Raw genomic sequence first — 26,463 nt, 5'->3', positions numbered from 1 at the left:
AGGAATTAAATGAAAATCTCTAAAGTGAAAAAATAGAGAAAGGTGCAAACAAATTGAAAACGAAGAGAGAATAAAATTTACAGAATACATCTAAGGAAAAAAAAATAAAAGAACTCATAAGCAAACACAAGAATTTGTTTCCCTTAGTTTCCCTTTGTATTTCACTATTTTTGTATAGCTTCAAGAAAAGCAAAGAAAAAAAGAAAGAAAAAGTGTAAAAGTAAATGTCGCCAACTCATTCTATCTACACATTAGGGCGTGGGTCTGTAATCTGGCGAGCTTGCTGTGGATTCGTCCCCATTGGTGGTGGAGGTCGAATCTGGGAATAGCCATAAGATCGGTATGCGTCTTGGTCTTCCTTTGGATCCGGATGACCAGGTGCACCGGCGACGGCTGAGGGCGGATGGGGCTGTTGCTGAGACTGTGCTTGCTGTTGAGGATTTATTTGGGCTTGACCCCCATAATAAGGTGAAGCATGCTGTTGAGGACTGCTATGCTGAGATGCAGGCGAGCGACTAGTAGTTTGTCCACCAGCTTGGTCTTGAAGCTGTTGCATCATTTGCGCACGCATATATTGCATTTGCTGCAACTATTAATTAAGTATTATAAATTATATTCAGCACATATTTAAAGAGCAGCTAGACAAACCTGTTGTTGCTGCTGGTATGCCATTATCGGATCAACGAGACCTCTTTGGTCACCAGGAATGCCCTAAAATAAATAAAAAAAAGTCAATTGACTGATAATTTACATGATGACTGAGTCATGACTAACCCCAACATGTGCACCACCAGGCAGAGAATAACCATAGTGATGAGCATATTGATCGCCCATCATAGCTCGATAATCGACATCTGAACCCGGATTCTAATATATATACACATCACAATTAGTTCAAAATCCAGCAATCAACCTAACAACACGCACTTTTGTCTTTGTACCAGGCCCTTGGGAAGCCTCTTCACGGGGCACAATATCGATTAGGAAATCGAACATATCAGATTGAGAAATTGCAGCGGCAATATCGCTTCGTTGCAAAGTTCGTCGCTTATTTTCTTCAGCATGTATCCTAACAGAAGGGTAATTAGGAGAATTCATGGACGTAAACAATTCATTTTTTTTCTACTCACCATGCGCGTAGTGTTAGTTCGGTAATAAATATATCACATCCTTTTGCAAATAAAATCGGCGCCTAATTAAACGTAGGAGAATAAGATAATTTAAACGCGCAATCAGATCAGAATAAATATACCTCTGCGCTAATCATCTAAACATAATTATATTGATTAGAAAACTCACAAGAAAAAAAAATTTTTATTAAATTACCTTAACATCTTCATCGGATTTCATGACTTTCTTAATTCTAGCAAGCGGCAGCTGTTGTTGAACTTTGAAGTCAAATTGACCATGTTGGATCTCAGCAATCTGTTGCTGCCAAAAGTTTTGGATCACTTGTTGGTGCTGCTGGTGCTGAATTGGATGTCCAACTGCAACGGCGACGGCAGACGTCTGATCTAGGCCAGGGAGATCGTGTCGAGTAGGTTGATGGGGATCAGTCATTTTTTTCGTGCTTCGAGAGAACTGTATGATATTGGACCGAAAAAAGCCGTTGTTTTGTTGGACGGAAAAAAAAAAAAAAAGAAGCCACAGTATGACGATTCCAAATGGCTTAGATTTCAATAAAACCCGGACTTAAATGGAAGTCTCTATGTAGAAACAAGACGCTCTCATTGGGCCTCCATTATTGAGTTAGATACACTAAGTCGAAGGATAGTCAAGTGTATGAGAGCCGAGCGTATACAAAAATATTTCTTGAAAAGTTTATACCAATTAAGTGCACTTTTGCACTCACTGGAGCGCTCATCAAGCACAGGCTCCACAACTTCAGTAGCTCTAGACAAGCATTCTGGGAATATCATTCGATATAGCGCGTTCTAAGGAATATGGATTAGAAAAAACCTTGGTTTAAAATAGCTTTATTTTTTGGCATTTCGCTTGGCTCTTCCGTCAGTATCTTGAAGTCCCCGTGTAGTAGCTCAGAAGTTGCATCTACTCTTCGATGCTCAAAGATATACTTTTCAAATGCTTCGGTTAGAGTAGTGGGGCAAAAGTGCTCATCGAAATACAGTCATTGAGATTTTTTTTTTTTCACTGTACAAGATGGATACAAGTTAACTTTCAAATTCTAGACTAAATCATTTTATGAACTAACGGGTGTATATTCGAATTACAGGAGGACGATATTAATCCAAATAAGAAGCAGACAATTGCTTAATTTCTATTAGTCATCAATGACACAAATTCTCCCTTTCTTTTTCCAACTCTTCCTACGAACAGGAGGCACCGTGCTTTTAGTCTAGCTACTAGCCCACATTCCGAAAAAAAAGGCAAAGCCACTGCATGCAATATTTTATGTATGATTGGGACAATGGCCCCTGTTCAATCTACTCTTTGATGCTGATGCTCCGATTTAGCAAATTTGCTCCGAAACCAATGTTACACTACTATATCGAAGCTTTATAAAGAGTAATATGAAGAGCCAGCTTCATCTTGAAAAACAGAGAAGGTATCTTGCAGGCGTTGGCAGGGAATGGGACATTGCAATTGAAATAAATCTAAACCATTTTTCTCGCATAGCGATTGATTTAGACAAAGTTTCTTTCCATCGCTAAATAGGAATTACCTGAATCTTCATTTCCTAATACGCGCATCTGGATTGTTTTAAAACCCCTGAACTATACTATTTTACGTAGACAGGTGTTATCTCCTATATTTTGCTTTCTAAAATTACAAATTAGTTTCGTTTTCTTTTCTTCCCCACTCTATAGCTTCTCGGACCTGCAGCGGCTCTAATGAAATAGCCGCTGCAGAGATGGAGACTACGCAGATGCGCACTCTTGAAACAGAGTTTTTGCTTGGCTAGAGGAATCGGGATTTCTTTATTCAGCTACTAGCTAATTTTCTTACCGTACATAGTTAAGCGGATGCATATGCTGGCTGCTACTAACGCTTCCTTTGCATGAGCATATGAAGGCGAAGAGGAGGGCTCAGCGTATATCTCCCGAGGGGGCTATGCGATATTTTCTGCTAATTCCGAGAAATGAGCTGGGATCCCACATTCACAGTCGCATAGTATGTTAACGCAGTGCATTTTTGTTCCACTTTAAGAATGGAAAAACAAGGCGGAGATGACGTACGACGTTCAAATATAGAAAAAGCTTTTTTTTCCTTGCCGGAGGTTGATCCTTTTCAGTTGGTTGTTATTTTTCCTGTGGGGAGAAAGAGTTGAGAGTTGCGGCAAAATTCAGAGCGGAAGAGAGTATCGTAAAAGAAGCTAGCGTAGTATATAAGTCGTCAGCCTAAAGCTAGAGCATGAACAATCCCCTATTGCCTGTGATATAAACCTTAACATTCGCTACCCTTTTGTTTCGAATTAGCTCATTTCTTGGAGTCCACTTTTACATTGGTATACCTCACATCACAGGAAAAACATCGCTATGGGCCAGAGGTAAATCGAGAATACTTGAACATGATGGAAGCTAGTCCTCTAATTATCCATTCTTCTATCCATAGACTGTGTCATGAACAGGACTGTAGCAACCGTGCCACTGGCCGATGCGCTAACTGTACTGGACATGCCTATCTTTATTGCAAGGATGCTCATCTACTTCATTGTCAATGGTGTAAACGCGATGTGTGCATGCGGCACGGAAGAATGCTGAGAACATTTGCAATATGCCATAATTGTTGGAATTTGCGTGTGAGACGACATACCAGCACACCTTACCCTTAACATTATACAAACTTGGCCTACCTCCTATTAAGCCTCTCATATATATTCGCTTTGATATTTGATCCTTTTGTACTTTAGTTGTTTCTTTCATTTATCTTGATCGCCTTTAATGTACATACACTCTTTGTATACCCCCTTTCCCACGTATCAGTAATACTGCACAATGCCTCACCTTTTTTCACATTGGAATGATTTATTAGAAGTCCTACGCTCTGGATGTAAGCATTCAGTATGATTCAGAGTTTATTTTCAGGAGCGAGCAATGGCCATATAAACGTCTAATTATAGGGCTATTCTGTTAACCTCTTTTTATTTTTAAAAAAAATGGCTTTCCGCTCTGATGATAAAAAAGGATTATGGATCAAGCACAAGTTGAGCGATATTTCTATAGGTGTGCTTCGCATTAAATACTCCCCGTATTATTACAAAGGACCCTCTTTATTGCTTCTAAATCCCTAAAATGGCATCATAAAAGCCTGGTTCGGGTTTTTTAATGGGAACTTCGGCATATTGCAGCTAGTTTTGGCTTTATTTGATAAGGGGCACAAAGTACGCAGTGCCTTTCTATAATCTCTTGTTGAATTTGGTCTTTTAGAAATCTGATTTTCTATTAAATACCTGATGATGTGTATGTTGCTTTTATATTCCCAAATTATAGATAATTTATTCCATGTAATAGCTCTGGCATGCGTATGGAAATAGCTAAGCGTAGAATATACCATCCTATATATATCGATTAGCTAGGCATGGGGGACTAAGAGATATGTTGATATACAATTAGCAACTATTTAAAGATATGTGTGTCTTAAAAAATTCACCATTTACGCCGCTACAATTTTATCAACCATATCTTATAAAGTCAAGGACCTCCTAATCAAGTTTCAAGAGGCCTGCAGATACTCAAACAATACAAAGAAGTAAAATCATTATTGAGCTCGGATTCCATGCAAAAAATTCAGGCTTGGTGGAAAATGAGTGAATAATATTCACTCATTTTCCGGATCCAAATTTTTAATATTATTAAAAATTTGGATCCGGATTTCCTGTTTTGATGCGACTTTATAATTTCAAACTTGAATTCTGCTTGTACCCTTGCCCTTCGCACCGATTTCGCACCAAGTAATTTAAATTTCCAAAGCTGTTCCGACTCACTAGCGCTTGCTTCTTCCTTACTCTCAGGACCATGAGCGAAAAGACCATTCATACGAAAATTCCCTCTCCGCCTAAAGAGGCCCAAGAATTCGTCAACTTTGTCACGAACTCACCATCTCCATTCCACGCTGTCGAGGAATCATGCAAGAGATTGCGCGCTGCTGGGTTTCAGGAATTGAAAGAACGCGATGCATGGAAGGTGCAGCCCAATGGAAAATACTATTTCACTAGAAATCGCAGTTCAGTTGTTGCTTTCGCCGTGGGAGGAAATTACGCACCTGGGAATGGTTTTACCATCCTCGGTGCGCATACGGATTCTCCTTGCCTGAAAGTAAAGCCTGTGTCCAAGCGGGAAAGTATGGACTATCTACAGGTTGGAGTGGAGTTGTATGGCGGTGGCATTTGGTATTTATTGTGTTTTATGTGAGCGTGTAAATCCAATTATTCAGCTGCTTTACAAAAAAAAATAGGCACTCATGGTTTGACCGCGATCTCAGGTAAATTAGAATTGTATTTTCCATTTCTTAATGTAGTACGACTCGAGTAAATATGCAATGTAGCGTTGCGGGCCGTGTCCTAGTACAGCAAAATGATAATACATTTAAGCATACACTCGTGAAGATTGATCGGTATGTTATATTATTGGGATAATTAAAATATAAAATGTCAATTAAAAAACGATTGCTATGTATAGTCCTCTTCTTCGCATCCCAACTCTGGCCATTCATCTGGACCGCACTGTTAACGAGGGCTTTAAATTTAACACGGAAACTCAATTGCTTCCCATCATTGCAACTACTATGAAGGGGTAAGATGTCAAGAATTATGGCCAATGGACAGTTGTTAATGTATGCTATTCACAGTTTACTTGAATCTGAACCCAACAACGACAAAGCGAAAGCTGAAAAACACCATCCTTTGTTGATCAGCATTTTGGCCGAGGAGATTGGCTGCAACCGTAATTAATCATATTAGCAATGAAGAATCATATTCTTATAATTAAATTTTCTTATTTCTTAATTTGTTATTCCTAATAGTTAACCAGATCAAAGACTTTGAGCTCTGCCTATATGATACGCAGCCTCCATGCATAGGCGGTGCAGCCAACGAGTTTATATTTTCACCTCGTCTAGATAACTTGAACATGTCATATTGCTCGTTGATGGTAAATATAGTATCCAGTATATATATACAATCCAAGCCAACTGTCTCACTTTATTTTCTTATTAGGCCCTCATCAATAGCTCGCAATCTCCACAAAATCTCTCTTCGGATCCGAATATCCGTGTAATTGCCTTGTTTGATAACGAGGAAGTTGGTTCGCTAACTGCACACGGCGCCAATTCGAACTTGCTAGCTACGACTATTGAGAGACTCGCTTTGCTTGACATTGAAGGGAAAACAAGATCTCCGACTGCGCTCCAAGAAGCCTTGGTAAAAAGCTACTTGATTTCGGCTGATATGGCACACGCTGTTCATCCGAACTACAGGTCAGAGGACTGCTTAAGAAAATTGATTATATAATTTATTAAACTTTTCTAATATTTATAGTGACAAGTACGAACAGTGTCATCGCCCCCGACTTAACCAGGGTGTTGTCATAAAAATCAACGCTAACCAGCGCTATGCTACCACTGGCCCGACTGCGCTAGTGCTGCGTGAGGTTGCACACAAGCACAACATCCCTATCCAAGATTTTGTTGTGAGAAACGACAGCCCCTGTGGAAGCACCATTGGTCCTATGCTTAGCGCTAAACTCGGACTTAGGACGATTGGTATGGGCATTTTGGCTATGATTGCTTGTTTATGGTTCATACAGTTACCAACTAAATTACTTTAATATTTTACCTTTGCATCGATTAGATGTTGGAAACCCTCAACTAAGCATGCACTCTATTCGTGAGACAGGTGGTGTAGATGATGTTGGTCATGCTATTAAGCTGTTTGAGGTATATGAAGAGGATTTTTTTTAATCTATTTATGCGCTAAATAATATTATTTGGTATAGGCTTTCTTCAATGAATTTGCTGCTCTTGATGCGAAACTGGAGGTCGATTAAACAAAGACCGCTTGAATTTAAGGATTAAAGTCCATTGCTCTCCTGTGCTACTTCTATTTTTTAAGATTGTTATAATTTTTTAAGTGCTATAAACGGATTGAGAATATTCTCAGATATACTTGAGTGGAAATAGAAAAGGAAATCGGGAATTGCGAGCTACATCTTTTCTACTGATTGTGTGGAGATGTGTAAAGTTCTTTCAACACCTGTCGGTGATCGGTTATATATAATTTTTCATCCCTAAATTAATCAATAATGGTGCAAACAAAACTAAACACTAAAGAGTTAATAGTACTTCAAACAGTTCTACCCAAAGTTTCTTTATAGCATTCTCAAATTTTATGATTTTTATTAATTTAATGTTTGTATAAATGGCATAAAAAAAAAATTGTAAGAAAAAGTGTGAATCAGGGCAAAAAAAATAGAATATAAAATGAATTTAAGCCGACTCCTTCTTCCGCTTCTTCTTTGGTGTATCCTCTTTAGGTGGGACAAATGCAGCATCCCTCTCAGCTTTACGCTTAGCCGAATTTTCGCGCTGTTGCTCTTTCTTTTGTGCCAACTCTCGTGCCTTCTTTTCTTGTGGCTTGAGGAAATATTCACCCGATTCGAGTTGCAAATCAACCTTAGATGGCTGTTGCGGTGGAGGGAATGGAGTGTAGTCTTTCTTCTTCTTTTCGATAGTGGGTTTCTTGGTTTTGATATTGCGCTTCTTGAAGTGCGGAAGAAAGCGATCCCAGGACTCGTTTGCGAGCTTTGGATCTTTTGCTAGTTCTCTTTTAATCATGAGTTCCTATTTCAAAGTGGGCACTATAAATTAGACCTGGGATAAAGCAGTAAAATCAGATGAAACTCAGTACCTTAATGTGATAGATAGGGTGTATATTCTTCATACAGTCTAGTACAATCCTCCGAATCTGTTTGAGACCCTTGTAAGGTCCCATGCACGAAACAGTATTTCCTTGCACCATCATATAGCATTGCGTTAGAAGCTCTACAGCTTTAAGTGTTGAGCCTTGAGGTCCAATAAGCCGCTGTCGCCGCTTAACAAAGCGTTCTTTGTTGCGTACAATATTGCCAATTTTGATAATGTCACAAGCGATGCCATCATCAAGAATTTTAACAGCTTGTGGAAAAGGAACACTTCGTGCAAGTAGCTTAATGAGATCACGCGCCTTGAAAATCATGTAGGGATCCCACGTTTTTCTAGTTGTCTTAACAGTCATGCTACCTTCAACCAAATCAAGGACACAAGCAATACCCTAGGAAAAAATTAGAGGGTGAGGAGTAAATTCATTTAGTTTTGTGTATGCGCATTTTACATGTTTATCTAAGGCTCTGGTAACATGTGGCCAGACCTCTCGCAGGTACGCCTCACGATATTTCGGAAAAAGTGTGGCGAAGGAAGATTCTTCAAGCAAGGGTAGGGGATTATCCTCTTGACGGAATTGTTCTATTTTCCAGTGATCGATATCATCTGTATCCCAAGCTGAGTAGTGCGAGAGATGTGTCGTTCAGTATTCACATAGAAAATGAAAATTAAAATCGAACTTACGTTTATCTTTACGATATTTTCCCTTTTTTCCTTTTGATGTCTTTTGCTGATCTACTTCGGACTCTTCAATCGTTTGATCTAAACGAAAATTGTAGAGTCAGTAAACGCGCAGAGGTAAAATTTGATAAAATTGTTCTTAAATAAATTTCAAATGATGCAGACCTTCGGTGCGCTTCTCTTCTGTATCCGACATGTTTGCAATTCTTTAAGAGATTTAGCAAGAAGAAAAATAACAGTCAAATACTGTAAATATAGCTGCGACACATACTATGTGACTTTTATATATTGCAAATTAAGTGGTTTCTTTAACTTAATGAACTCAGTTTGTAAAAAGCTATATACGCAATTATTTGAAAGATCTCTTCGGGTCGGTATAGCGTCTCGTGCAAGTTATTCAGGTTTATATCGAAAATACTTTATTTTCCATGCGTCTACAATAATGCCCGAATCAAAAATGTATGAAAGCTGGTCGAAAGAGGAGCTTATTCGCAAGCTAGTAGAATATGACAAGATTTTCAAACATCAACAATCGAATGCCCCAGAGACAGACGCAAAGTCCGGAACATCCACTTTAGAAATAAAATGTGCCGAAACCAGTTCATCACTCACTATCGACGATACTTCCTCAACTCCGACTAAGCGTAAAAAAATCAAAAAAGATCGCCCATTTGATATGTCAAAGTATTCCCAGCGACAAATCGCGCTACGGATTGCATATTTAGGGTGGGAATATTCAGGATTTGCAGCGCAGAATGACGAAGCTGCTACGAGGCAAGGTATAAAAACAGTGGAAGGCGAATTAATCAATGCCCTGATGGCTGCAAGGTTGATTGAGGGTCCTACGACTTGTAATTTTTCACGATGTGGGCGGACAGACAAAGGAGTAAGTGGATTCGGCCAGGTAGTAAGTGTAAGAGTTAGGAGTAACCTATCGACAGAAGAAATAAATGGAGAAGGTGGAGAGGGCAAAGTAGTCAAACCTTTAGTCGATGACAATGCGACAGCAGAAGAAGCAATGGAGTGTGATGTGAAGTATACGGAGCCGAAAAAAGAAGAGATAAACTATATTGAGATACTTAACCGCCTCCTTCCCAGTGATATCCGTGTGATTTCATGGGCGGCAGTTCCACCGGATTTTAACGCACGCTTTGATTGCCATTCGCGTACCTATCGATATTACTTCCCTCGAGGAAAGCTAGATATTATCCGCATGCAAAATGCGGCTTCTCACTTTCTGGGCACTCATGATTTTCGCAATTTCTGCAAACTCGATGGGTCAAAACAGATCACGAACTATCATCGAACAGTTCTCGAAATTGATATTCGGCCTGTGAGTATAGATCCACCAGGTGGTGGAGAGTTCTTCGAATTGCATTTGCGAGGAACAGCCTTTTTATGGCACCAGGTACGGTGCATGATGGCAGTGTTATTCCTAGTGGGACAAGGACTAGAAGAGCCGGAAATTGTGGGGCGCCTTCTGGATGTGGAAAATACGCCGGCACGACCACATTATGAAATGGCGAGCGAATTGCCCCTTGTCCTTTATGATTGTGAATTTAAAGAAATTCAGTGGCAGTATATGATGCAGCAGCATCAAAAGGGCGTAGCTCTGAGCCATCAAATGGCACCATTCAGATTATATCGTCTCCTAGAAGAGCAATGGAATGCAAATTCGACGCGATCCCTTCTCTATGCCTCCTTACTTGACCAAATATCCGACCAAATTACTACGGAGTTGGGTGGAACTAAAGATCAACGATTGCCGGAACTTGTAACAGATAGAGAGCCTACGACAATAATGCTCGGGGGCGGAAGGACAATGGCATTAAAGCGGTATGTTCCCTTATTGGAACGGCCGACCTGTGATTCTGCAGAAACTGTTGCAGCAAAATACAATGCAAAGCGAGCACGATTAAATAATGACTGAGGCTCACTCGTTCAAACAATAAAAAAAAGGATTTATTCAATCAGACAATATATAAAAAGGCTATGCAATTCTCATAAAATGAATGCTAATCCTAAGATATCTATACTGTGATATAAAATTATAAGCATTATGATATTCCAAAGATATAAATATATGGTATGATATGATTTACGATGTACAGTAGCGCCCTAGTTAAAGATACAATCAAATAAAATAAGCAGGAAAGGGAGACATATGGATAAGTTAAGGATGAAGAGAGTAGGGGATGTAATCCAGCTCCCCCATACAAGTGATGTTAGAGAAGAAAAACCAGTTTCCGGCGGATAGGTGGAAAATTTATCACGGTGAAGAGAAATGCTAAGTATCACATTGGTTCGTGAATACGAATAGTTGCGATGCAGATTGCAATTGCGCGTGGTGAAAATACTCTTGATTATTCCAAGCAATATTATTTTCGGGTGGGTATTCAATCGATGAATATGATGACCGTTGATGATCACGCTTAGGAATGATATTTCCTGTACGTCCTTGCCGTAAAGAAGAGCCATGTGCAGAGCAGTGTGCGGGCGTTTGTCGCCGTTTTGAAAAGGATCGAAGGGACATATCTTTTTTATGAAGAGAATAGTCTAATGCCCAAAGTCCACCTTTGCCTGATACAGGTCGTACACGTACAAATAAACGTTTCATTGTTAGATTGTGCCGAATTGAATTCTTCCAAGGGCACGAAGTGTGGCGAAAATACGGGTAATGTTCCAGAAACCATTCATAAATTTCGCTCACTGTCAGACATTTTTGTGGGCTAGAGTTTATCGCATGGGCTATAAGTGTCGCGTAAGAATGAGGAGGCCGTTCATCCTTCAATTCTCTATTATCAAGTGATTTGCCCAATCCTTCAGCGCTATCTTGTTCAATGGAGATAGCAGGCGTTTCACATTCAAACATGGGAGAAAGTGCCTCATTATCATAGGTCAGCGTAGAAAAAGGGGTAGTGCAATTATCCTGCGGAAAAACGTCGTTCTCATAAGCAAGTGGTGGAACATCGCTATCTGAGGTTGGTAGCATATTGTTATAAATACTAGCAAAGGAATCCTGCATCATTGGAGGCATGTTTTGTGTAAGCATTTCCGGATCCTCGCCAAGTGGTGGCGAGTAGAGTATTGGATAATTAGGGAAGGATGAGAAATCACTTGGGTAAAATCCGTTGAGCGAAAGCATAGTTTGGGCCGTAAAGCAAGAAGAGTCATTAAACATGAATGAGCTAGAGGGATGTTGGGTGTGAACGCCCGCATCTTGCACAACCATTGCAGTTGAATATTCATTGCCTGGAGAAACAAGGAGCTGGGGATGGGTATAGTGAGATGTTGGATCCATACTTAATTCGACGGCTTCAGAATAGTATGCTCCGTTATCAGAGGATGAATTTTTGCATTTATCTATCATCTATTGTGAACTAAGTATCGATTGTTGCCGAATCATTTATATTAAAAAGCGCCGTGAATGAGGAAATAAAATATTAAATATAATAAAAGTTTGAGTCTCTGTGCCTGAGAAGAATGCATCGAATTCTACAAAACTTTATAAAGAGTTACGCGCTTGTTGTTGTGTAACCTAGATCTTTAAAAGATCAGGTTAGGTTTCAGTATCCCTTGTTGCTGATTCCAAATAGTTCGTATAGTTTGGAGCTTTTGATAGAGTGTTCTTTAATTCTTAATCGATAGCATTCGATTGAGTTCGAGGTTGCTGTTTAAAAGATATACATAAGCGATAGTAGGCCTACCATTTTGGATAATGACATTTATATAAACATATGTTTCAAGTAATAAACTATGAGAATCGTTGAATCATGGGGTTTAATGCAATAATTTCTATCTGATTTTCAGGCAATTAGGCTTTACCTGGTGCTGCTGCGAATTTCACAATATACATCAGAAAAATCTATATTTTCCAACTGCTATGCCATTCTGATGCAATTATTTCATGGAATACAAATCAGTGTATCGTGACGAAATCAATATATAAAATGCATTGTGATTGCAGTTTTTCGATTAGAAATACGTGCAAAGGTTCTCAAGGAGTCATGTTAGACTCACTTATTCCTTTATTCAGACCATTGATATCATTGGTGGCGCTCTCTCCACATTCGCAACCATTCCAAAACTCGAGATACATTACTTTCCATTTCTTCAACTGTGTTGCTCGGTAATTCTACAACTATTTCCTCTGCATATGATTCACGAGCTTCCTCCAGTACTACCTGCATTATCTCGCACTCAATATTCTCAGTAATTTTTCGCTGTGAATACCCACTAATCCAGAATATTCAAAATGTTAATAACTTATCTATAATATCCAGCAAAGCTAAGCACTTAATAATACTAACCGAGCTTTTAAACGATCATAAAGAGTTGTATTGTCCGTTCGTAGCACCAAAACCAGATCAAACCATCTCTCAGGGAAAAATTCACTCGAGTGGAAATCAATAATTTTTCCTCCAGGTGCTAATTCCTCCTCAAGTTCATCACAGAGCTATTATTGATTATTCAAATTCAATACGCGAAGTATTAATGTATCAGCTTTTCCCATTGTATACCTTGTCTTCATCAAGAATATAGGTATCAAATTCCTGATCGTACCCTTCATGTAGGCCGCGCTCTTTTACCAATTGACCAATATTAATATGCTCAAGTCCGGTCTGTTCAGCAATCATCTCGCACGTTGTTGTTTTTCCGGTACCAGGTGTACCAGTGACAAGAATATTGGGCTGTTTTCTTGGTTTATGCTGAGGCGGAGGTGTATCCCGATCTGACATTTCTATTAAATCTTGGATGGAAAACAAGGTGGAGTTAAGGTGACTGTTAAATTTTGTAAATACAGAGTTTAGATCTCCGTCATTGAAAACTTGCTCCTTAATATGTCGAATCCAAATTCATCAAGGCATGCTCAAAATGATACCTCAACTCTTCCTAGTAAATTAACGTTTTTTGGAGCATCTGCAGTAGCATTTATTGCTGGCTTTGCCGGATCCATATGGTTTACACAAAAAAGGAGTAGATATCCTATTTATATAATTTTTGAAGCCTTTATTAATTAGCTTTTGATCGTAGCTCCTCCGTCCGAACATTCTGGAACTGGCTTTCTATCAAATTATAAAAGGCAATTTGGCCCACCTGAGCATATTAGAAGCTTGGCGAGAAGAGAAGCTTTCAAAGCACTGGGCCTAGGGACACTCTTGTGTTTTTCGGGTGCTGGTATTGTGGTGGCAGCATTAAGCTGGTATTTAGATGTGAATAATGTAAATATTAATCAATGAAAAATTTTAAAAAATGCATTTTTGGCTGATTGGAGGCTCTATTTTTCGTAGGCACAAGAGTTTTCTGACAGGCTTGGACATATTATCTTCAATCGAACTGGTAATCTTCGTGCTGCCATTTTGCGTGATAATGAACAGAAAACGGCTTTGGAAGCAAATGGAAGTGCAGAGACAGAAGATAGTTGGCTATGGCAAAATCTGCAAAAATTAAAAGAAGAACTAGACAATGAAGTAAAAGAGAGAAGGGAGGCACGCGATTAAATACCCAACACACACTCCATATAAAATCTTTATTTATAATAAAATCTTGCTTTCTTCCATGTCAAACCAAAGTATCAATCTTTAACCCTGCCTCGCGAATACAACAATAGAAATCGGCTAGGTGGTCCAGCGTTTAATATTGGATTTTCCTTTTCAAACTCCAAGATTTTGTGACTTCTACAATTTGTTCAATAATTTTACATTTTCCAATACGTATCCATTGTATATACGAATTATGAGGGTATGTTCCCGTGATGATATTGCAGTCAATATCGACTTATTCTAATCCATTCCGTTAGCTTATCAAAAAATATATAGAGAAGGACCGCTCGGGATATGTTACACTTTACCCGGAAGAGCTCGAGGACATGTGGCATGTCTATAATCTGATCTCAAAAGGTGATCAACTTAGAGCTACTACAATTCGGTAAGAGCAATTTAAAATTTTAATATTCTTTACTTATGTGCTAATGATTATACTTTAGACGTGTGCAGTCAGAGAGTTCAACAGGTTCAGTTAACAGTCAGCGAATACGGTTAACACTTACTATATCAGTAGAAGAAATCGATTTTGACGCGCAATCGAGGCTATTGCGCATAAATGGTCGCAATGTCGTGGAAAATCAATATGTTAAAGTGGGTCATTTCTTTATCCATGCTGTTTTTTCAATTATAACATATTTCATTAGCTTGGAATGTATCATACGATTGATCTTGAGCTGCATCGTAATTTTACTCTTCTCAAACCAGAATGGGATACTATCGCACTAGAACGCGTGGAAGAAGCATGTGACATCACAAAACAAGCCGATGTTGCTGCCATAGTTGCGCAAGAAGGTCAGTCTTTTTTTATTGTATTATGATCTAATTATTATTCTAAAGAATATGTTATTTCATTGAACATAGGACTTGCAAATCTCGTATTGCTTACTCAACATATGACTATTGTCCGTCAACGAATCGAAGTTCCCATCCCACGAAAACGCAAGGGCTCTGTCACAAACTATGAAAAAGTACATACTACTATTAACAAATATGCTACTTTCATTTCTTCGACTTTTATTTTCTATAGGGTCTTCAGCGTTTCTATGAACAGATATATCAGGCTATTCTTCGGCATATCAATTTTGATATTGTCAAAGGGGTAATAATTGCTAGCCCAGGATTTGTTAAGGTATAAACATATGATGCAAGTTTATTTTATTATATTTGTATATATGCTACAAATTCTATTATTAAACAGGACCAGCTGTATCAATATATATTTGCCGAAGCAGTGGTATACTACACTTTTTACGAATGATTACATATTATTTATTTACTAATCTCAAATTTGTAGCGCACTGACAACAAGCTTTTATTGGAAAACAAGTCAAAATTTCTGTTAATACATTGCTCATCTGGTCACAAACACTCGTTGCAGGAGGTCATGCAAGATCCGTCAGTGCAAGCCAAACTTGCCGACACCAAATATGCCTCAGAGATTAAAGCACTCGATAACTTTTATCAGATGCTTAACCAAGATCCTAACCGCGCATTCTATGGATATGATCACGTCAGCAAAGCAAATGAACGTGGTGCTATTGGGACTCTTTTGGTTACCGATGAACTCTTCAGGTGTGCCCAATAGACTAATATACCCCCTGTCTTGATTTTCTCTGTAATTATTATTTGACACATCCTTAGGTCTGCCGATATTCCTACCCGCCGAAAATACATTCAACTCGTAGAGTCAGTGCGTGCCATGGGTGGTTCTGTGCATATATTCTCCAGTCTACATGTATCTGGTGAACGTGAGTGTTTATGCATTTGATTCAGGTCATGCCTCAAATACGCTGAACTGTTAATATAACTTTTAGAGCTTCAGCAACTGACTGGTGTTGCAGCAATACTAACATTTCCAGTAATGGATATTGAAGATGAGGATGAAGAAGATAGCCCTGAGGATGATAGAAATCAATCGGAAGAATAAACGAATAAACCAAGTGGAAGCCAACAAATTAAAGGGTGGCGACTTGAAATTTTCACACCCCGCATTTTGTGTTTTCGATATAAAATTTATGTTAACCAAAAAATTCGCGACTACAATTCCTTTGTTATTGCAAAGGTTTGTACATCGTAACGCCGCTAAAATGAGTCGGGGATCATTCATTCTCTTTGAAGGCTGTGATCGTGCCGGAAAATCAACCCAATGTTCTAAGCTAGTTGAATCGTTGAACAATCTTGGGATTCGCGCAAAAGGACTTCGATTTCCCGGTAAAATTTGAGCGATGTTGAATTAAAAGCGCGCATTTCCGACTTATAGCGTTTCTTAACAATAGATAGGACGTCTAAGATAGGAGCCATGATTCAGGAATATCTTAATAACAAGAGCGAGCAAGAGGATCATGTCATTCATCTTCTATTCTCTGCTAATCGATGGGAAAATATGTAGGTAACTTTCCGGTGCTCAGTGTTCTATAAGTGGTGGCTAAATTCATATAAATTTATATGTAGCGATACCATGTTATCCCTTCTCAATAATGGAGTTACTTTAGTAGTAGATCGATGGGCATATTCGGGAGTAGCGTATTCAGCGGCAAAAGTACTATTACAAATATATCGAGTCATTATTTTCAACCAGCTGTTTGCTCATACTATCTTCTATACAGGGGCTTGACCTGCAATGGTGCAAAGGCCCGGATGTCGGATTGCTGAGACCAGATCTGACATTTTTTATGGATCTCCCTATCGAGGATGCTAAGCTCCGCGGAGACTACGGGCAGGAGCGATATGAAAACCATTTGCAACAATCCAAAACTTATGATATTTTTATGCAACTTAAAGAGCCGTCCTGGGAGGTAGATTTTACATTATATTTCTTCTTGCAGTGAACTTACTCCTATCTTTTCCCTCAGATGATCGATGCAAGGCAATCGATTGAAGACATACATAAAAAAATTCTTGATATTACACTCAGCTGTATTGAGCGGTGTAAAACCGAGAGCTTAAATCAAGATTTATTTTTTATTAATTAAAAGTATAGATAGTAGTAAAAAATAAAAGATTTAATTCTTAAGTGATCCCATCTTTTATCTGTCCGTAGTATTCTCTTCCCTTAATTAATCGCTAAGATTGTGGGCCAAAGCTGAAAGGAAGTTTGGATTAACATGATACTTTTGCTTCACTCTTGAAATATTAGGAAAAATTAAGGATCTATCCTAGAACACAATCTAACTTGATGCTAAAGCAACACGCAATACAAATGGATGTAGTTACGACTTCTATTTATAATAGAATAGAACTATGACCAGCCCTGATTTAATTGATCCAAAAATTTGATTCTAATTCACAATACATATCTCCCTAAAATGGACTATAGTCATAATTTGTGAATTTTGAACGCGAATCCAATACGCGTCAAACATCTTTGATATAATTTTTTAAGGATTTTGCTAGATGGAGATTGACACGAAATTCGAGATCAAATTGAATGAATGTGAACGGTAAATAAAAACAGCGTAGATTTTACTTATTTAATTTAAATTACAACTGCGTTCTCTTTTCGACAGGCTCTTGAAAGAATATCAAGGGACCAAATTGCATGCAGAGGAATTGCGTGATGAATTCTTTCAAAAAAGCGCTGGCCGTGAAGAATATGACAAGAATTCTGATATTATTGGCCTCCATCCCAAGAGCATAGATACCGACCTGAGATATTTTAAAGTAACTTCTCTTGAACGATTTAAAGATTCAAAGACTTATTATACCATTAAAATAGGAGCACTTTTCAAAACTCAAGTTCAATTATCTTGAACAAGAAACTAAAGAGAAGTTTCTAAGGGCCATTCTTGAGCCAGAGCCACCACTAGTCATTGAGCCTAGTGATAATAAAGAACTTGGTAAACTTTTTACTTATCGAGTTTGCCATTGTGCGAACATTTATAATAACATTTAGGTATTTGAAATAGAGGAACGAAATAAGGAGCAGAAACAGCTGCTAAAAAACAGCAAGCTTCACTCTGAAGCTCTTCGAAAATCCATTTCAGAGGTAGCCGACACAGTATCTAATGGTTAGCAGAGAGTGTATCTATTATTCTGAAGAGCAAAGTTTAGAGTGTGTTATTATATTTAATTTAGAACATGCTCAGCTAGCTGAAAAAATGGCACTTTTTCAACGTATGCTTCGCGAAGTCGATCAAATGGTATTTTATTTTACTTACTAGTATATCATGTAAAGGTTTATTTAAACATTGATTTAGGAATCGGATTTGCAGAACATTAGAAAACAGCTTGATTCAAAAAGTGTAAATGTTATACGCTATTGTGAAATATGCTTATAATTCAACGGTTTATTTTGTAGAAACTTACTGTAGAAGAAACGCGTGTTATCCTAGAAGAGCAGGTAAAATTGGAGTATATTAGAAAGACAATATTTAATGGCAGCTAATGAGATTTCTATTCTGATAAGATGAACGAGTTGATGAAGATAAACGAATCTCTTGATGAAAGAAAGCCTCGTATCGCCGATCTCAAATGGGAGCTAGAGACTATGGAAAAAGAGATGAATCTCCTTGAGGCCGATAAGAAAATTGCTAAGACCTTAGCAGCAGAGGCGATTCGAATATCAAAACAGCGTGATCCTACTGTAGAAGAAAGATATAAAAGGTTCTTGTTCTCGATCTTCGAATACTTTTCGATTGCTCATCTGATATCAATTAGGGTTAAGGCTACCGTTGAATGCTTCCGTGCAAACTACGGTGTGCGACAAATTGAGCGAACCTCTAAAGACGAGATTACCGTGCATTTTATTTCCCCACTTGAGAATCCAGTGTCACTTCGAGTTACTTATTCGAGACAAAAGCTTGTCAATGCTCAGGTGTGTTTTAAGCACAATATGCTCAATTACAATACAACTAACCATATATTTAATAGATCTTTGGTGTCTCATGCAATATTCGTGATGTTTTAGAACATGCAGTAAAACGAAACGATATCTCGTATCTATTTTACGAGATATCAAACAGACTTAAAGCAGAAAATTTAATTTCTTAGTTTTTATATTCACTTTTAGTTGCCTATATATCATGTCTAGCAAATGTAGTCCTATTTGATTTAATACACTAGTGATATATTCATATTCCCTGTTTGATGTCTCTGAATAGCGAGCAAACGTTTATTATTGTTATATGAACACGCAAATTGATCTGATTTACACTAGTAATTATTTAAACGTAGCTCATTATGTCTAAAATAGTATTGCTCAACGTTTTGTTAAGAGTGGAAATGCAAGACTTACAATATACCAACATGCTACCAATAAAAAGAGATGGTTTAAAAACGTCCTATTCTTGAGAAAATTGGTAATATCGTCAATATTAAACTTTATTACTGGATGGGAGGGGAGAGTCATAATATCAAGGTGGGGATTCATATATATGCTCGTCTAAGATGCCTACCTTGGTTAACAATCTCAATAGGCTCTACCCTGCTTAATACTCTAGACAGTCAATGTTAGTTGAAATTTGTACAGTTCGGCCATGAGCGCCTCTGTAGATGTGGCCAATTAATCTCAATAATTTGAAAGCGAGAGATCCTATCCGACAATTAACTGGAAAAAACTTATTTCGAACTACCCGTAGTGAATTTTCTTTCATTTAGATCTCTTTCTGAATGGAGAAAAATAACGAGAATGCGATGGAAATGGAATCGAAAGAGATAAATCAAAAAGTTCAAGAAGTGAGATCGGTGTTTACATTGTCAAATATTCTATAACCTTTCTGATCAGCTAGTTGATCTTTAGGAAACAAATACTGGAATCGACGCTGAGGTTGAGGCAAAATTGCGCAGAACAAAACGATTAGAGCTGAGGCATGAAAATATAAAAGCGTGGAATTTTGGCCCTGGTATAGATCCATTGGAAAATTATCTTATTTTGTTATTTTCTAAAATATTTTATTTTAAATTAGATACCTCGCAATTCAAAAATTTGGATAGCAATATAAAGAAGAACACGGCCTTTATCAAGAAATGTCGCAGCAATTTAAATGCCGAGACGAAGCAACAGTTAATCAATGATGTTAAAAAACTGCGACTAGAGAAATATATACCCGAAGTGGTAACTTCCATTGTAGAAGGTGTGCATAAGTGCAAAACTGGTGCAGATGCTTGGGCCGCAGTCGAAGTAATATCAGCACTTCACCGTCGCTTCCCTGACACCTTCACACCATTGCTTACATATCAACTGGCAAAAGCCATTGCACCCGCAAATAGACAGCAATTAGCAGCATTGAGCTCTGAGCAACGGGAAAGAGAAGAGGCATCTAGAGTATCACGGCAACGTATCGTTGGAAGAGTTATTTGCGAACTGTGGCTCGTAGGCGCGCTTAGAGATATTGAGGATGGTGTTGCTCAGCTCAATGCAACGAGTGCACATGGTGTTGATAACGTTGGAAAAGACAACATAGCTGGTCTGCTCAGCACTACTCTGAAAAGAAAAAAAGGAACCTAAAATTACCTCTACTAGCGGAAATTTTCTTTATACAATATTCAGAGATCTGGTATATATATAATTTTTTGTTAAATATTTTACAGTTTGACACCAAATATTTCTCTTTAGTTCGCCCAAGATAAGGACCATACGAATCTACCCTTAGCCGTCTCATTTCTGAAAAATTTCGGCTTGGAACTTATTGGAATGGTTACTAGAAAGCAGGATGCTCAGCAGCAAAGAGAGATTGAGGGAGAGACTGCAAAGGACAACACTTCCCCACAAGTTTCTGCGATGGAGACATCAAACACAGAAGCCGCTTTAGTAACAGCAGAACAAAGAGCATCTTTCAAACAGATGTTCAATGAGTATTTTGACAGCTTGTCAAAACATTTGGTAAAAATTCATTCGGTATGTATTCCATTTACTTTTTCGCTCTTTGTTCTTTTAAATTTAAAGCATCTCTTTTCTATCTGTTACTCCATCAGGCGATCAGAAATATTGAGAAAAAAAACCAGGAGTTTTTAATATCTAAAGGGGGCGAGCTGACAGAGGAGCGGAAGCAAAACCACGAGAAAGCAGTTAAGCTCTTTGAAAAATTGTTCAATCTGGCACAAACTCTAGCTGAATTACTTTCAGCGGAGATGCCAAATCTTCCTGAAAATGAGGCAAGCATGAGCAAAGGTTTTGTTCGAATGGAGTCTATCACTTTTGGTGGAGACAAGGTATTTCGTTAGAACCAATATATCATTCAATCTTAAATAACTATAGATCTAAACAATTTTCCTAACTTCAGCAGGAAAGCATCGGAGATGGAGTATGGCAGGACGAAGACGAACGAGATTTCTATGAAAACCTCTTGGATTTAACCTCACAAGTTCCAAGAGTATTATTGGAGGAAAAGCACTCAAAAAAGGTGCAGCAGACAAGTGAAGAGCCAGATAAGGAATCTAACAACCTTGAAATTGATGCGGGCGAGGCAACTGAAGAGAAATTAAATGATGAAAAGTTACGAGGTGGTGATTTGGAAGATGAGGATGAAGAGGAGGAAAATGAAGCTCCAGAATTGCAAGAAAATGAATTAGAAAAGGACACAGCACAAGACAAGTAAGTTCTTCTTTTAATTTATTAAATTCGGTTCCTAAAATATATATCTTTTAATTTAGTGAAGTATCCTCTTTCACCAACCCAACTGGAGGAATTTTTGGTACTGAACCGAACTTAGATTTCTTACTGGCTCGACTTCCCAATATGATTAATCGTGAACTGATCGATAAGACTACCGTCGAATTCTGCTACATGAATTCCAAAGGAGCGAGAAAAAAGCTCGTTAAAGTAAGGAGGAAATAGTAAATATTTTGAAAAGCTCTAGTTTGATCAGAATTAATTATTTTTAGGCCTTACTCGGGGTTCCACGCAATCGTCTAGATGTTCTGCCGTATTATGCTCGTCTTATTGGAACTCTCTATCCACATTTTCAAAGCATTGCCCAAGATGTATTGACAGCGGTAATGTAAACTAAATCGGCGAGCCCTTATTTAGTAGACTCAAAATTATAATTTTTTCAATTTTATAGCTTGAAAAAGAGTTTAAAGGGCTGTATCGGAAGAAGACCTCAGATTTTGTGATTTTGGAAACCAGAATTAAAGTAAACATTTTTTTTCTCCTCTCTTCTGATATATTGAACGACTAAGCTCACCATGAAAATTTTCTTCACAGAACATACGGTTTCTTTCTGAGCTAACAAAATTCCGTATTACCCCAACATATCTCATATTACACTGCATCAAGATGTTGCTTAACGAATTCAACCACCAGAATGCAGAGGTGCTTTGTAACCTATTAGAAACCTGTGGAAGATTCCTATTTAAGTCACCTGAGACCAACGCCCGGATTAATAGTATGGTAGTATCAGAAATGTTATTAGACGGTTTTCTCCCAACTTATTTGAATGATCTTATAGCTTGAAACAATGATGAGAAAGAAAAATACACAGCGGTTTGACAATCGTATTGCACTAATGATTGAAAATGCGTTCTATCAAGTAAGTAATTTTTTTGTATTATTTTTCAATAATAGTAAGTTATTGACATTGAATCTTCAGTGCAATCCCCCAGAAAAGTCCGCTATGCAAACGAAGAATCGCCCTCCTATGGAGCTCTTTATTAGAAAGCTCTTATATTCCGATTTGAGTAAAAAATCATTGGATAAAATAGTGAAACTGCTGCGAAAGCTTCATTGGGAAGATAGAAAGGTATTTAAATATTAATGGATGTTGATTCTATCATCGATACTAATTTACGCGCTTTATCTTTAGATATCTGACATACTATTAAATATTTTCTCTAAGATATGGAAAGTGAAATTTGGTAATATTCACCTTATGGCAATTGTCGCGAGTGGCCTAAATCGACACCATAGCGACTTCGGGGTCGCATTAGTAGACAGAGTGCTAGAAGAAATTCGTGTCGGTCTTGAGGTTAATATTGAATATTCCATATGATGAGAAATAGTCATGAATGGATAATATTAATACTATTAATATAATAGGGGAATATGTTCAAGCATAACCAGCGCAGAATTGCGACTGTTAAGTATCTTGGAGAGCTATATATTTATCGCCTTATCAACTCTCCCGTAATTTTTGAAACTCTTTGGACTATTGTCACCTTTGGTCACGGTAATACCGCTTCGCGGAGACTTCACTCAACCTGAAAGACTGCTAACAATTTGATATTAAACCTTCATATCTACAGAGCAAGGTCGCCCATCAAGAGATCGGCCATGTCCTCTTGATTCCCCTGACGATTTTTTCCGTATTCGACTTTGTTGCACCCTACTAGACACCTGCGGACTCTATTTTGACAAAGGAGCTTCCAAGCGAAATTTGGACAATTTCTTGACATTTTTCCAGGTGAGTTTTTGCACAATTTCTGCCTTAACGACAAAATTACGATGTGAGCTGACTACCTTTACATTATTGCACATAGATGTATATTCAAACCAAGCATACCCTACCAATGGATGTGGAATTTATGGTCGCGGAAACTTTCTCGGTATTTTCAAAAAAAATTTTCGTAATATAAAAAGCTTTACTAACCAGATAATCTGTAGCAACTTCGCCCCAATACTCGTATGTTTGAATCATTTGATGAAGCCGCCGAGGCTGTGGATAGAATGTTCCTGGAACAATTAAAGAAAAGTATGTAATTCTAAGTGGTTTTTCATATTTTCATGTTCTAATACTTTGTAATATCTAATAATTTTGTATAGATTCTAATGGTGTCAAGTTTGAGGATGGATTCGAGAGTGAAGCTTCAGAATCGACAAATGATAGTGAAGACGAAGAAAGCGAGCATGAGGGCGAGGATAGAGAAGAAGAGAAAGTCCACGAGGTATGATAGGAGAATTTAAATCAACACCACCTAAAATAAACCTGTACTCTACTCGATTAAACACCTAGATTGAAGAATCAGCGATGGAAGTGGACCAGGACGAAGACGTAGTAGTACTCAAAAACCAAGAAGAGAGAATACAAGAGGTTGATGCGCAGTTCGATCTTGAATTCAGTAAATTGATGGCAGAGAGTTTGGAATCGAGGCGACACGAGCGAAAGATGGCCACATTAGATGTACCCATCCCGATGCGACTCCAAGGTTTATTACATTGTTTCTTATTGTCAATGCAAATTTTATTAATTGCAGAACTTTCTACCCCCTCCCTCCCTGTTATTCAGACCGCGGAAAGGTACAATTACCTGACCAGGAGAGTGGCAGAGTTACTTTTACTCTGCTGACAAAAAAAGGCAACAAACAACAGGTCAGTTATATCAAGTGGCTTATTTGAATATACAACTCTTCATTATTTTTTAATATAGGCCAAGACACTTGAGCTTCCGGCTAACTCCGCATTAGCTGTGAGCACACGTATCAAACAAGAAGCTCAGCGTGAGGAGCAACAACACCTTAAAAAATTGGTGCTTAATTATGAAGAAAGAGAAGAGGTGATGCAAAGACAAAGTAAGATTTAGCCTTTAAATGAAAACCACCCTTAAATGAAAACGAATCTCTAAATTCTGCGCTGCTTTTGCAAGGTCTCGAGGTCAAACTTGCTCATCGAGGTATACATCTGAGCTTTGAAGATAAAAACAAACGATTAAACCAAAAAGGACGGCGTTTATTACGAGAGGGCGGCGTTCATGGATATGGAGGATAATAAGACTAGATCAAGTGATGTTCTATTAAAATAGGTGTTGTTAGCATCGCACCAAAGTTTAAGATGCATTTCTTAATCTACCTGATACCCGAACTCTCTGAAAGGGTCTGATGGATTTTATCCCTGGAATTGATCGTTTTGCATGGCACTACAATGGATGCCAAATTGGGAATAAATGTGAATTTAGTTGATCAATTTGAAACCATAAAAATATTCCGTTTTCATTGAGGTTGATAGAACTGCTTTAGAGAAAAGTCACTAATTGTATCAGTCTTGCCTAATATTCACTGTTTAAAGGAAATGGGGGATGAGTAAGACTTGTACTTTACCGAATCAAGCCATGTCTTAAATTTTAATTGATTTCACAAGGTACTAATTAATAGAAAAGAGCATCTTGAACCCGTTGAAACCAGCCTTTCATTGAAATAATCGAGGCAAATTTGAATAGAATATTGGTAGATGCAACTGCATTTCAAAGTGCATAAGAGAATCCCATCACGAAATGAACAGCATCAAGCCACTGTTTGCACAGGGTGCAAATGAACTCTATAGTGTTTCAGCACTATTATGCACCAGATATTGTATCAGCGAGAAATTAGCCCTTATCAGAAATGCGACACTTGAGAAGTACGCAATAACGATATTGGATGCTCCGCAGGTCAATCAACAGCCGAGTCTAACCCGTGATTATAGATATCGGGAAGACTTGGATCAAGCCCTGTATCGATGCTCGTTACTGCCTCGACTTTAATCACGATTCGAGTTTCAGATCAGGGCCTTTTCATTGGAGGACAGCACATCCTTGCAAATTCATGGTTCTTTGATAAAGAGTATCCAATTCGGGAAATGACTTTGATATAGAGAATTCTCCAAGAAACAATGCTATTATTTCTCTTTCAATCTGTTCCTTTTGCTCACGATGGACATTTGATTGAAATTCAACCTTGTTCAATCTCAATGAATGTCGCTTTTCGGCATATGCAGCCATGATTTGTTTGAGTGTGGCAAAGAGTTTGTGTTGTTTCACACCGAAGTCCTTTAATATTTAAACCCTTGAATAAATTGATTTCACAAGTTCTCTTTCCATCGGCACTTTCCTTAACATATGCAACATGAAATTCTGGCTACTGTTGTTATTGATATTGGGATATCAGCTTAAAGATGCAATTGCTACAGCACTCATTCCGAGAGCCGGTGGACCGCACGCAAATCCTACAAAAGTTGCGAATGAGATCTTCCATTCCTCAGTAAGATTACAACAAGCCAGCATACGGCCAAACTCCTTCCCCCCACTTTTTCCTACCATGTCGTCAGCTATTCGACCACAATCACATTCTAATCAGCCTACTATCACTTCGACGAATGCCCGTTTTACTACCAATCCTACATCGACTTATTCCCCAAATCGGGTGCCACTTGGGTCCAGTAAGCCTAGTATATCCACAACAAAACCGACGCCGAGCTACGGTCAATTTAAGACCTTTCCTCTTGGCCTTATCCTCACATCGAGTATCATGTTAGTTGGTATTACCGCTGTCCTTTTAGGGACATGGGGACGCGCATTTGGAAAGGCACATCCAATGATCCGGCGAAAGAGTTCACAACGAGCAGGCACAATAATTATTCAGCATAATGTTTGAATATGTATATAAATTGATGTTGGAGCTATTTTTTTCTGAAAATAGCACTGTAATATAGCATTATCTGTTTTAGTGATTTTCG

General features: G+C 38.2%; 14 protein-coding genes across 14 annotated transcripts; 10 read left to right on the top strand and 4 right to left on the bottom strand.

The window, feature by feature from the left end:
* Positions 1 to 244: 244 nt before the first annotated feature.
* On the bottom strand, positions 245 to 1,560 carry VTP21DRAFT_6682 (uncharacterized protein; the record flags this gene model as incomplete). The annotated part of the gene is made up of 7 exons (XM_069397339.1): positions 245 to 589; positions 649 to 711; positions 775 to 867; positions 928 to 1,069; positions 1,131 to 1,192; positions 1,253 to 1,267; positions 1,327 to 1,560. The coding sequence occupies 7 exons, from the start codon at positions 1,558 to 1,560 to the stop codon at positions 245 to 247; spliced, it is 954 nt and encodes a 317-aa protein (XP_069246832.1).
* Positions 1,561 to 3,497: 1,937 nt separating this feature from the next.
* On the top strand, positions 3,498 to 3,722 carry VTP21DRAFT_6681 (uncharacterized protein; the record flags this gene model as incomplete). Its single annotated transcript, XM_069397338.1, has 2 exons — positions 3,498 to 3,508; positions 3,590 to 3,722. 2 exons carry the CDS (start codon positions 3,498 to 3,500, stop codon positions 3,720 to 3,722), a joined length of 144 nt encoding a protein of 47 aa, XP_069246831.1.
* A 1,254-nt stretch (positions 3,723 to 4,976) lies between these two features.
* On the top strand, positions 4,977 to 7,004 carry VTP21DRAFT_6680 (uncharacterized protein; the record flags this gene model as incomplete). The annotated part of the gene is made up of 10 exons (XM_069397337.1): positions 4,977 to 5,350; positions 5,416 to 5,442; positions 5,506 to 5,574; positions 5,640 to 5,753; positions 5,809 to 5,903; positions 5,983 to 6,110; positions 6,176 to 6,435; positions 6,497 to 6,720; positions 6,809 to 6,894; positions 6,954 to 7,004. The coding sequence occupies 10 exons, from the start codon at positions 4,977 to 4,979 to the stop codon at positions 7,002 to 7,004; spliced, it is 1,428 nt and encodes a 475-aa protein (XP_069246830.1).
* A 439-nt stretch (positions 7,005 to 7,443) lies between these two features.
* Positions 7,444 to 8,752, bottom strand: VTP21DRAFT_6679 (uncharacterized protein; the record flags this gene model as incomplete). Its single annotated transcript, XM_069397335.1, has 5 exons — positions 7,444 to 7,797; positions 7,865 to 8,266; positions 8,327 to 8,493; positions 8,560 to 8,637; positions 8,722 to 8,752. The coding sequence occupies 5 exons, from the start codon at positions 8,750 to 8,752 to the stop codon at positions 7,444 to 7,446; spliced, it is 1,032 nt and encodes a 343-aa protein (XP_069246829.1).
* A 246-nt stretch (positions 8,753 to 8,998) lies between these two features.
* VTP21DRAFT_6678 (uncharacterized protein) lies at positions 8,999 to 10,486 on the top strand (the record flags this gene model as incomplete). Its single annotated transcript, XM_069397334.1, has 1 exon — positions 8,999 to 10,486. The coding sequence occupies one exon, from the start codon at positions 8,999 to 9,001 to the stop codon at positions 10,484 to 10,486; it is 1,488 nt and encodes a 495-aa protein (XP_069246828.1).
* Positions 10,487 to 10,843: 357 nt separating this feature from the next.
* VTP21DRAFT_6677 (uncharacterized protein) lies at positions 10,844 to 11,926 on the bottom strand (the record flags this gene model as incomplete). The annotated part of the gene is made up of 1 exon (XM_069397333.1): positions 10,844 to 11,926. One exon carries the CDS (start codon positions 11,924 to 11,926, stop codon positions 10,844 to 10,846), a length of 1,083 nt encoding a protein of 360 aa, XP_069246827.1.
* Positions 11,927 to 12,602: 676 nt separating this feature from the next.
* Positions 12,603 to 13,295, bottom strand: VTP21DRAFT_6676 (uncharacterized protein; the record flags this gene model as incomplete). The annotated part of the gene is made up of 3 exons (XM_069397332.1): positions 12,603 to 12,792; positions 12,867 to 13,012; positions 13,077 to 13,295. The coding sequence occupies 3 exons, from the start codon at positions 13,293 to 13,295 to the stop codon at positions 12,603 to 12,605; spliced, it is 555 nt and encodes a 184-aa protein (XP_069246826.1).
* Positions 13,296 to 13,397: 102 nt separating this feature from the next.
* VTP21DRAFT_6675 (uncharacterized protein) lies at positions 13,398 to 14,057 on the top strand (the record flags this gene model as incomplete). Its single annotated transcript, XM_069397331.1, has 3 exons — positions 13,398 to 13,533; positions 13,591 to 13,778; positions 13,848 to 14,057. 3 exons carry the CDS (start codon positions 13,398 to 13,400, stop codon positions 14,055 to 14,057), a joined length of 534 nt encoding a protein of 177 aa, XP_069246825.1.
* Positions 14,058 to 14,292: 235 nt separating this feature from the next.
* VTP21DRAFT_6674 (uncharacterized protein) lies at positions 14,293 to 16,029 on the top strand (the record flags this gene model as incomplete). Its single annotated transcript, XM_069397330.1, has 10 exons — positions 14,293 to 14,298; positions 14,357 to 14,484; positions 14,543 to 14,693; positions 14,747 to 14,894; positions 14,964 to 15,070; positions 15,130 to 15,231; positions 15,301 to 15,336; positions 15,397 to 15,674; positions 15,744 to 15,850; positions 15,917 to 16,029. 10 exons carry the CDS (start codon positions 14,293 to 14,295, stop codon positions 16,027 to 16,029), a joined length of 1,176 nt encoding a protein of 391 aa, XP_069246824.1.
* A 160-nt stretch (positions 16,030 to 16,189) lies between these two features.
* VTP21DRAFT_6673 (uncharacterized protein) lies at positions 16,190 to 17,074 on the top strand (the record flags this gene model as incomplete). The annotated part of the gene is made up of 5 exons (XM_069397329.1): positions 16,190 to 16,313; positions 16,379 to 16,487; positions 16,554 to 16,641; positions 16,709 to 16,897; positions 16,955 to 17,074. The coding sequence occupies 5 exons, from the start codon at positions 16,190 to 16,192 to the stop codon at positions 17,072 to 17,074; spliced, it is 630 nt and encodes a 209-aa protein (XP_069246823.1).
* A 421-nt stretch (positions 17,075 to 17,495) lies between these two features.
* Positions 17,496 to 19,091, top strand: VTP21DRAFT_6672 (uncharacterized protein; the record flags this gene model as incomplete). The annotated part of the gene is made up of 10 exons (XM_069397328.1): positions 17,496 to 17,542; positions 17,609 to 17,762; positions 17,818 to 17,938; positions 18,008 to 18,109; positions 18,177 to 18,241; positions 18,299 to 18,343; positions 18,400 to 18,441; positions 18,508 to 18,704; positions 18,759 to 18,915; positions 18,972 to 19,091. The coding sequence occupies 10 exons, from the start codon at positions 17,496 to 17,498 to the stop codon at positions 19,089 to 19,091; spliced, it is 1,050 nt and encodes a 349-aa protein (XP_069246822.1).
* A 618-nt stretch (positions 19,092 to 19,709) lies between these two features.
* Positions 19,710 to 20,547, top strand: VTP21DRAFT_6671 (uncharacterized protein; the record flags this gene model as incomplete). The annotated part of the gene is made up of 3 exons (XM_069397327.1): positions 19,710 to 19,775; positions 19,840 to 19,942; positions 20,006 to 20,547. The coding sequence occupies 3 exons, from the start codon at positions 19,710 to 19,712 to the stop codon at positions 20,545 to 20,547; spliced, it is 711 nt and encodes a 236-aa protein (XP_069246821.1).
* Positions 20,548 to 20,820: 273 nt separating this feature from the next.
* VTP21DRAFT_6670 (uncharacterized protein) lies at positions 20,821 to 24,741 on the top strand (the record flags this gene model as incomplete). Its single annotated transcript, XM_069397326.1, has 19 exons — positions 20,821 to 20,937; positions 21,015 to 21,251; positions 21,326 to 21,633; positions 21,693 to 21,861; positions 21,924 to 22,034; positions 22,103 to 22,174; positions 22,246 to 22,431; positions 22,490 to 22,570; positions 22,631 to 22,780; positions 22,844 to 23,005; positions 23,077 to 23,206; positions 23,283 to 23,440; positions 23,517 to 23,582; positions 23,641 to 23,728; positions 23,800 to 23,921; positions 23,990 to 24,182; positions 24,263 to 24,345; positions 24,404 to 24,545; positions 24,620 to 24,741. The coding sequence occupies 19 exons, from the start codon at positions 20,821 to 20,823 to the stop codon at positions 24,739 to 24,741; spliced, it is 2,697 nt and encodes an 898-aa protein (XP_069246820.1).
* Positions 24,742 to 25,853: 1,112 nt separating this feature from the next.
* Positions 25,854 to 26,381, top strand: VTP21DRAFT_6669 (uncharacterized protein; the record flags this gene model as incomplete). Its single annotated transcript, XM_069397324.1, has 1 exon — positions 25,854 to 26,381. One exon carries the CDS (start codon positions 25,854 to 25,856, stop codon positions 26,379 to 26,381), a length of 528 nt encoding a protein of 175 aa, XP_069246819.1.
* Positions 26,382 to 26,463: the final 82 nt, after the last annotated feature.

The sequence above is a fragment of the Calcarisporiella thermophila genome, assembly GCF_041956535.1.
Source record: "Calcarisporiella thermophila strain CBS 279.70 unplaced genomic scaffold VTP21scaffold_28, whole genome shotgun sequence".
NCBI classification, from domain to species: domain Eukaryota; kingdom Fungi; phylum Calcarisporiellomycota; class Calcarisporiellomycetes; order Calcarisporiellales; family Calcarisporiellaceae; genus Calcarisporiella; species Calcarisporiella thermophila.
Note: the sequence above shows the minus strand (reverse complement) of the source record. Positions and strands in the feature narration are given on the sequence as shown.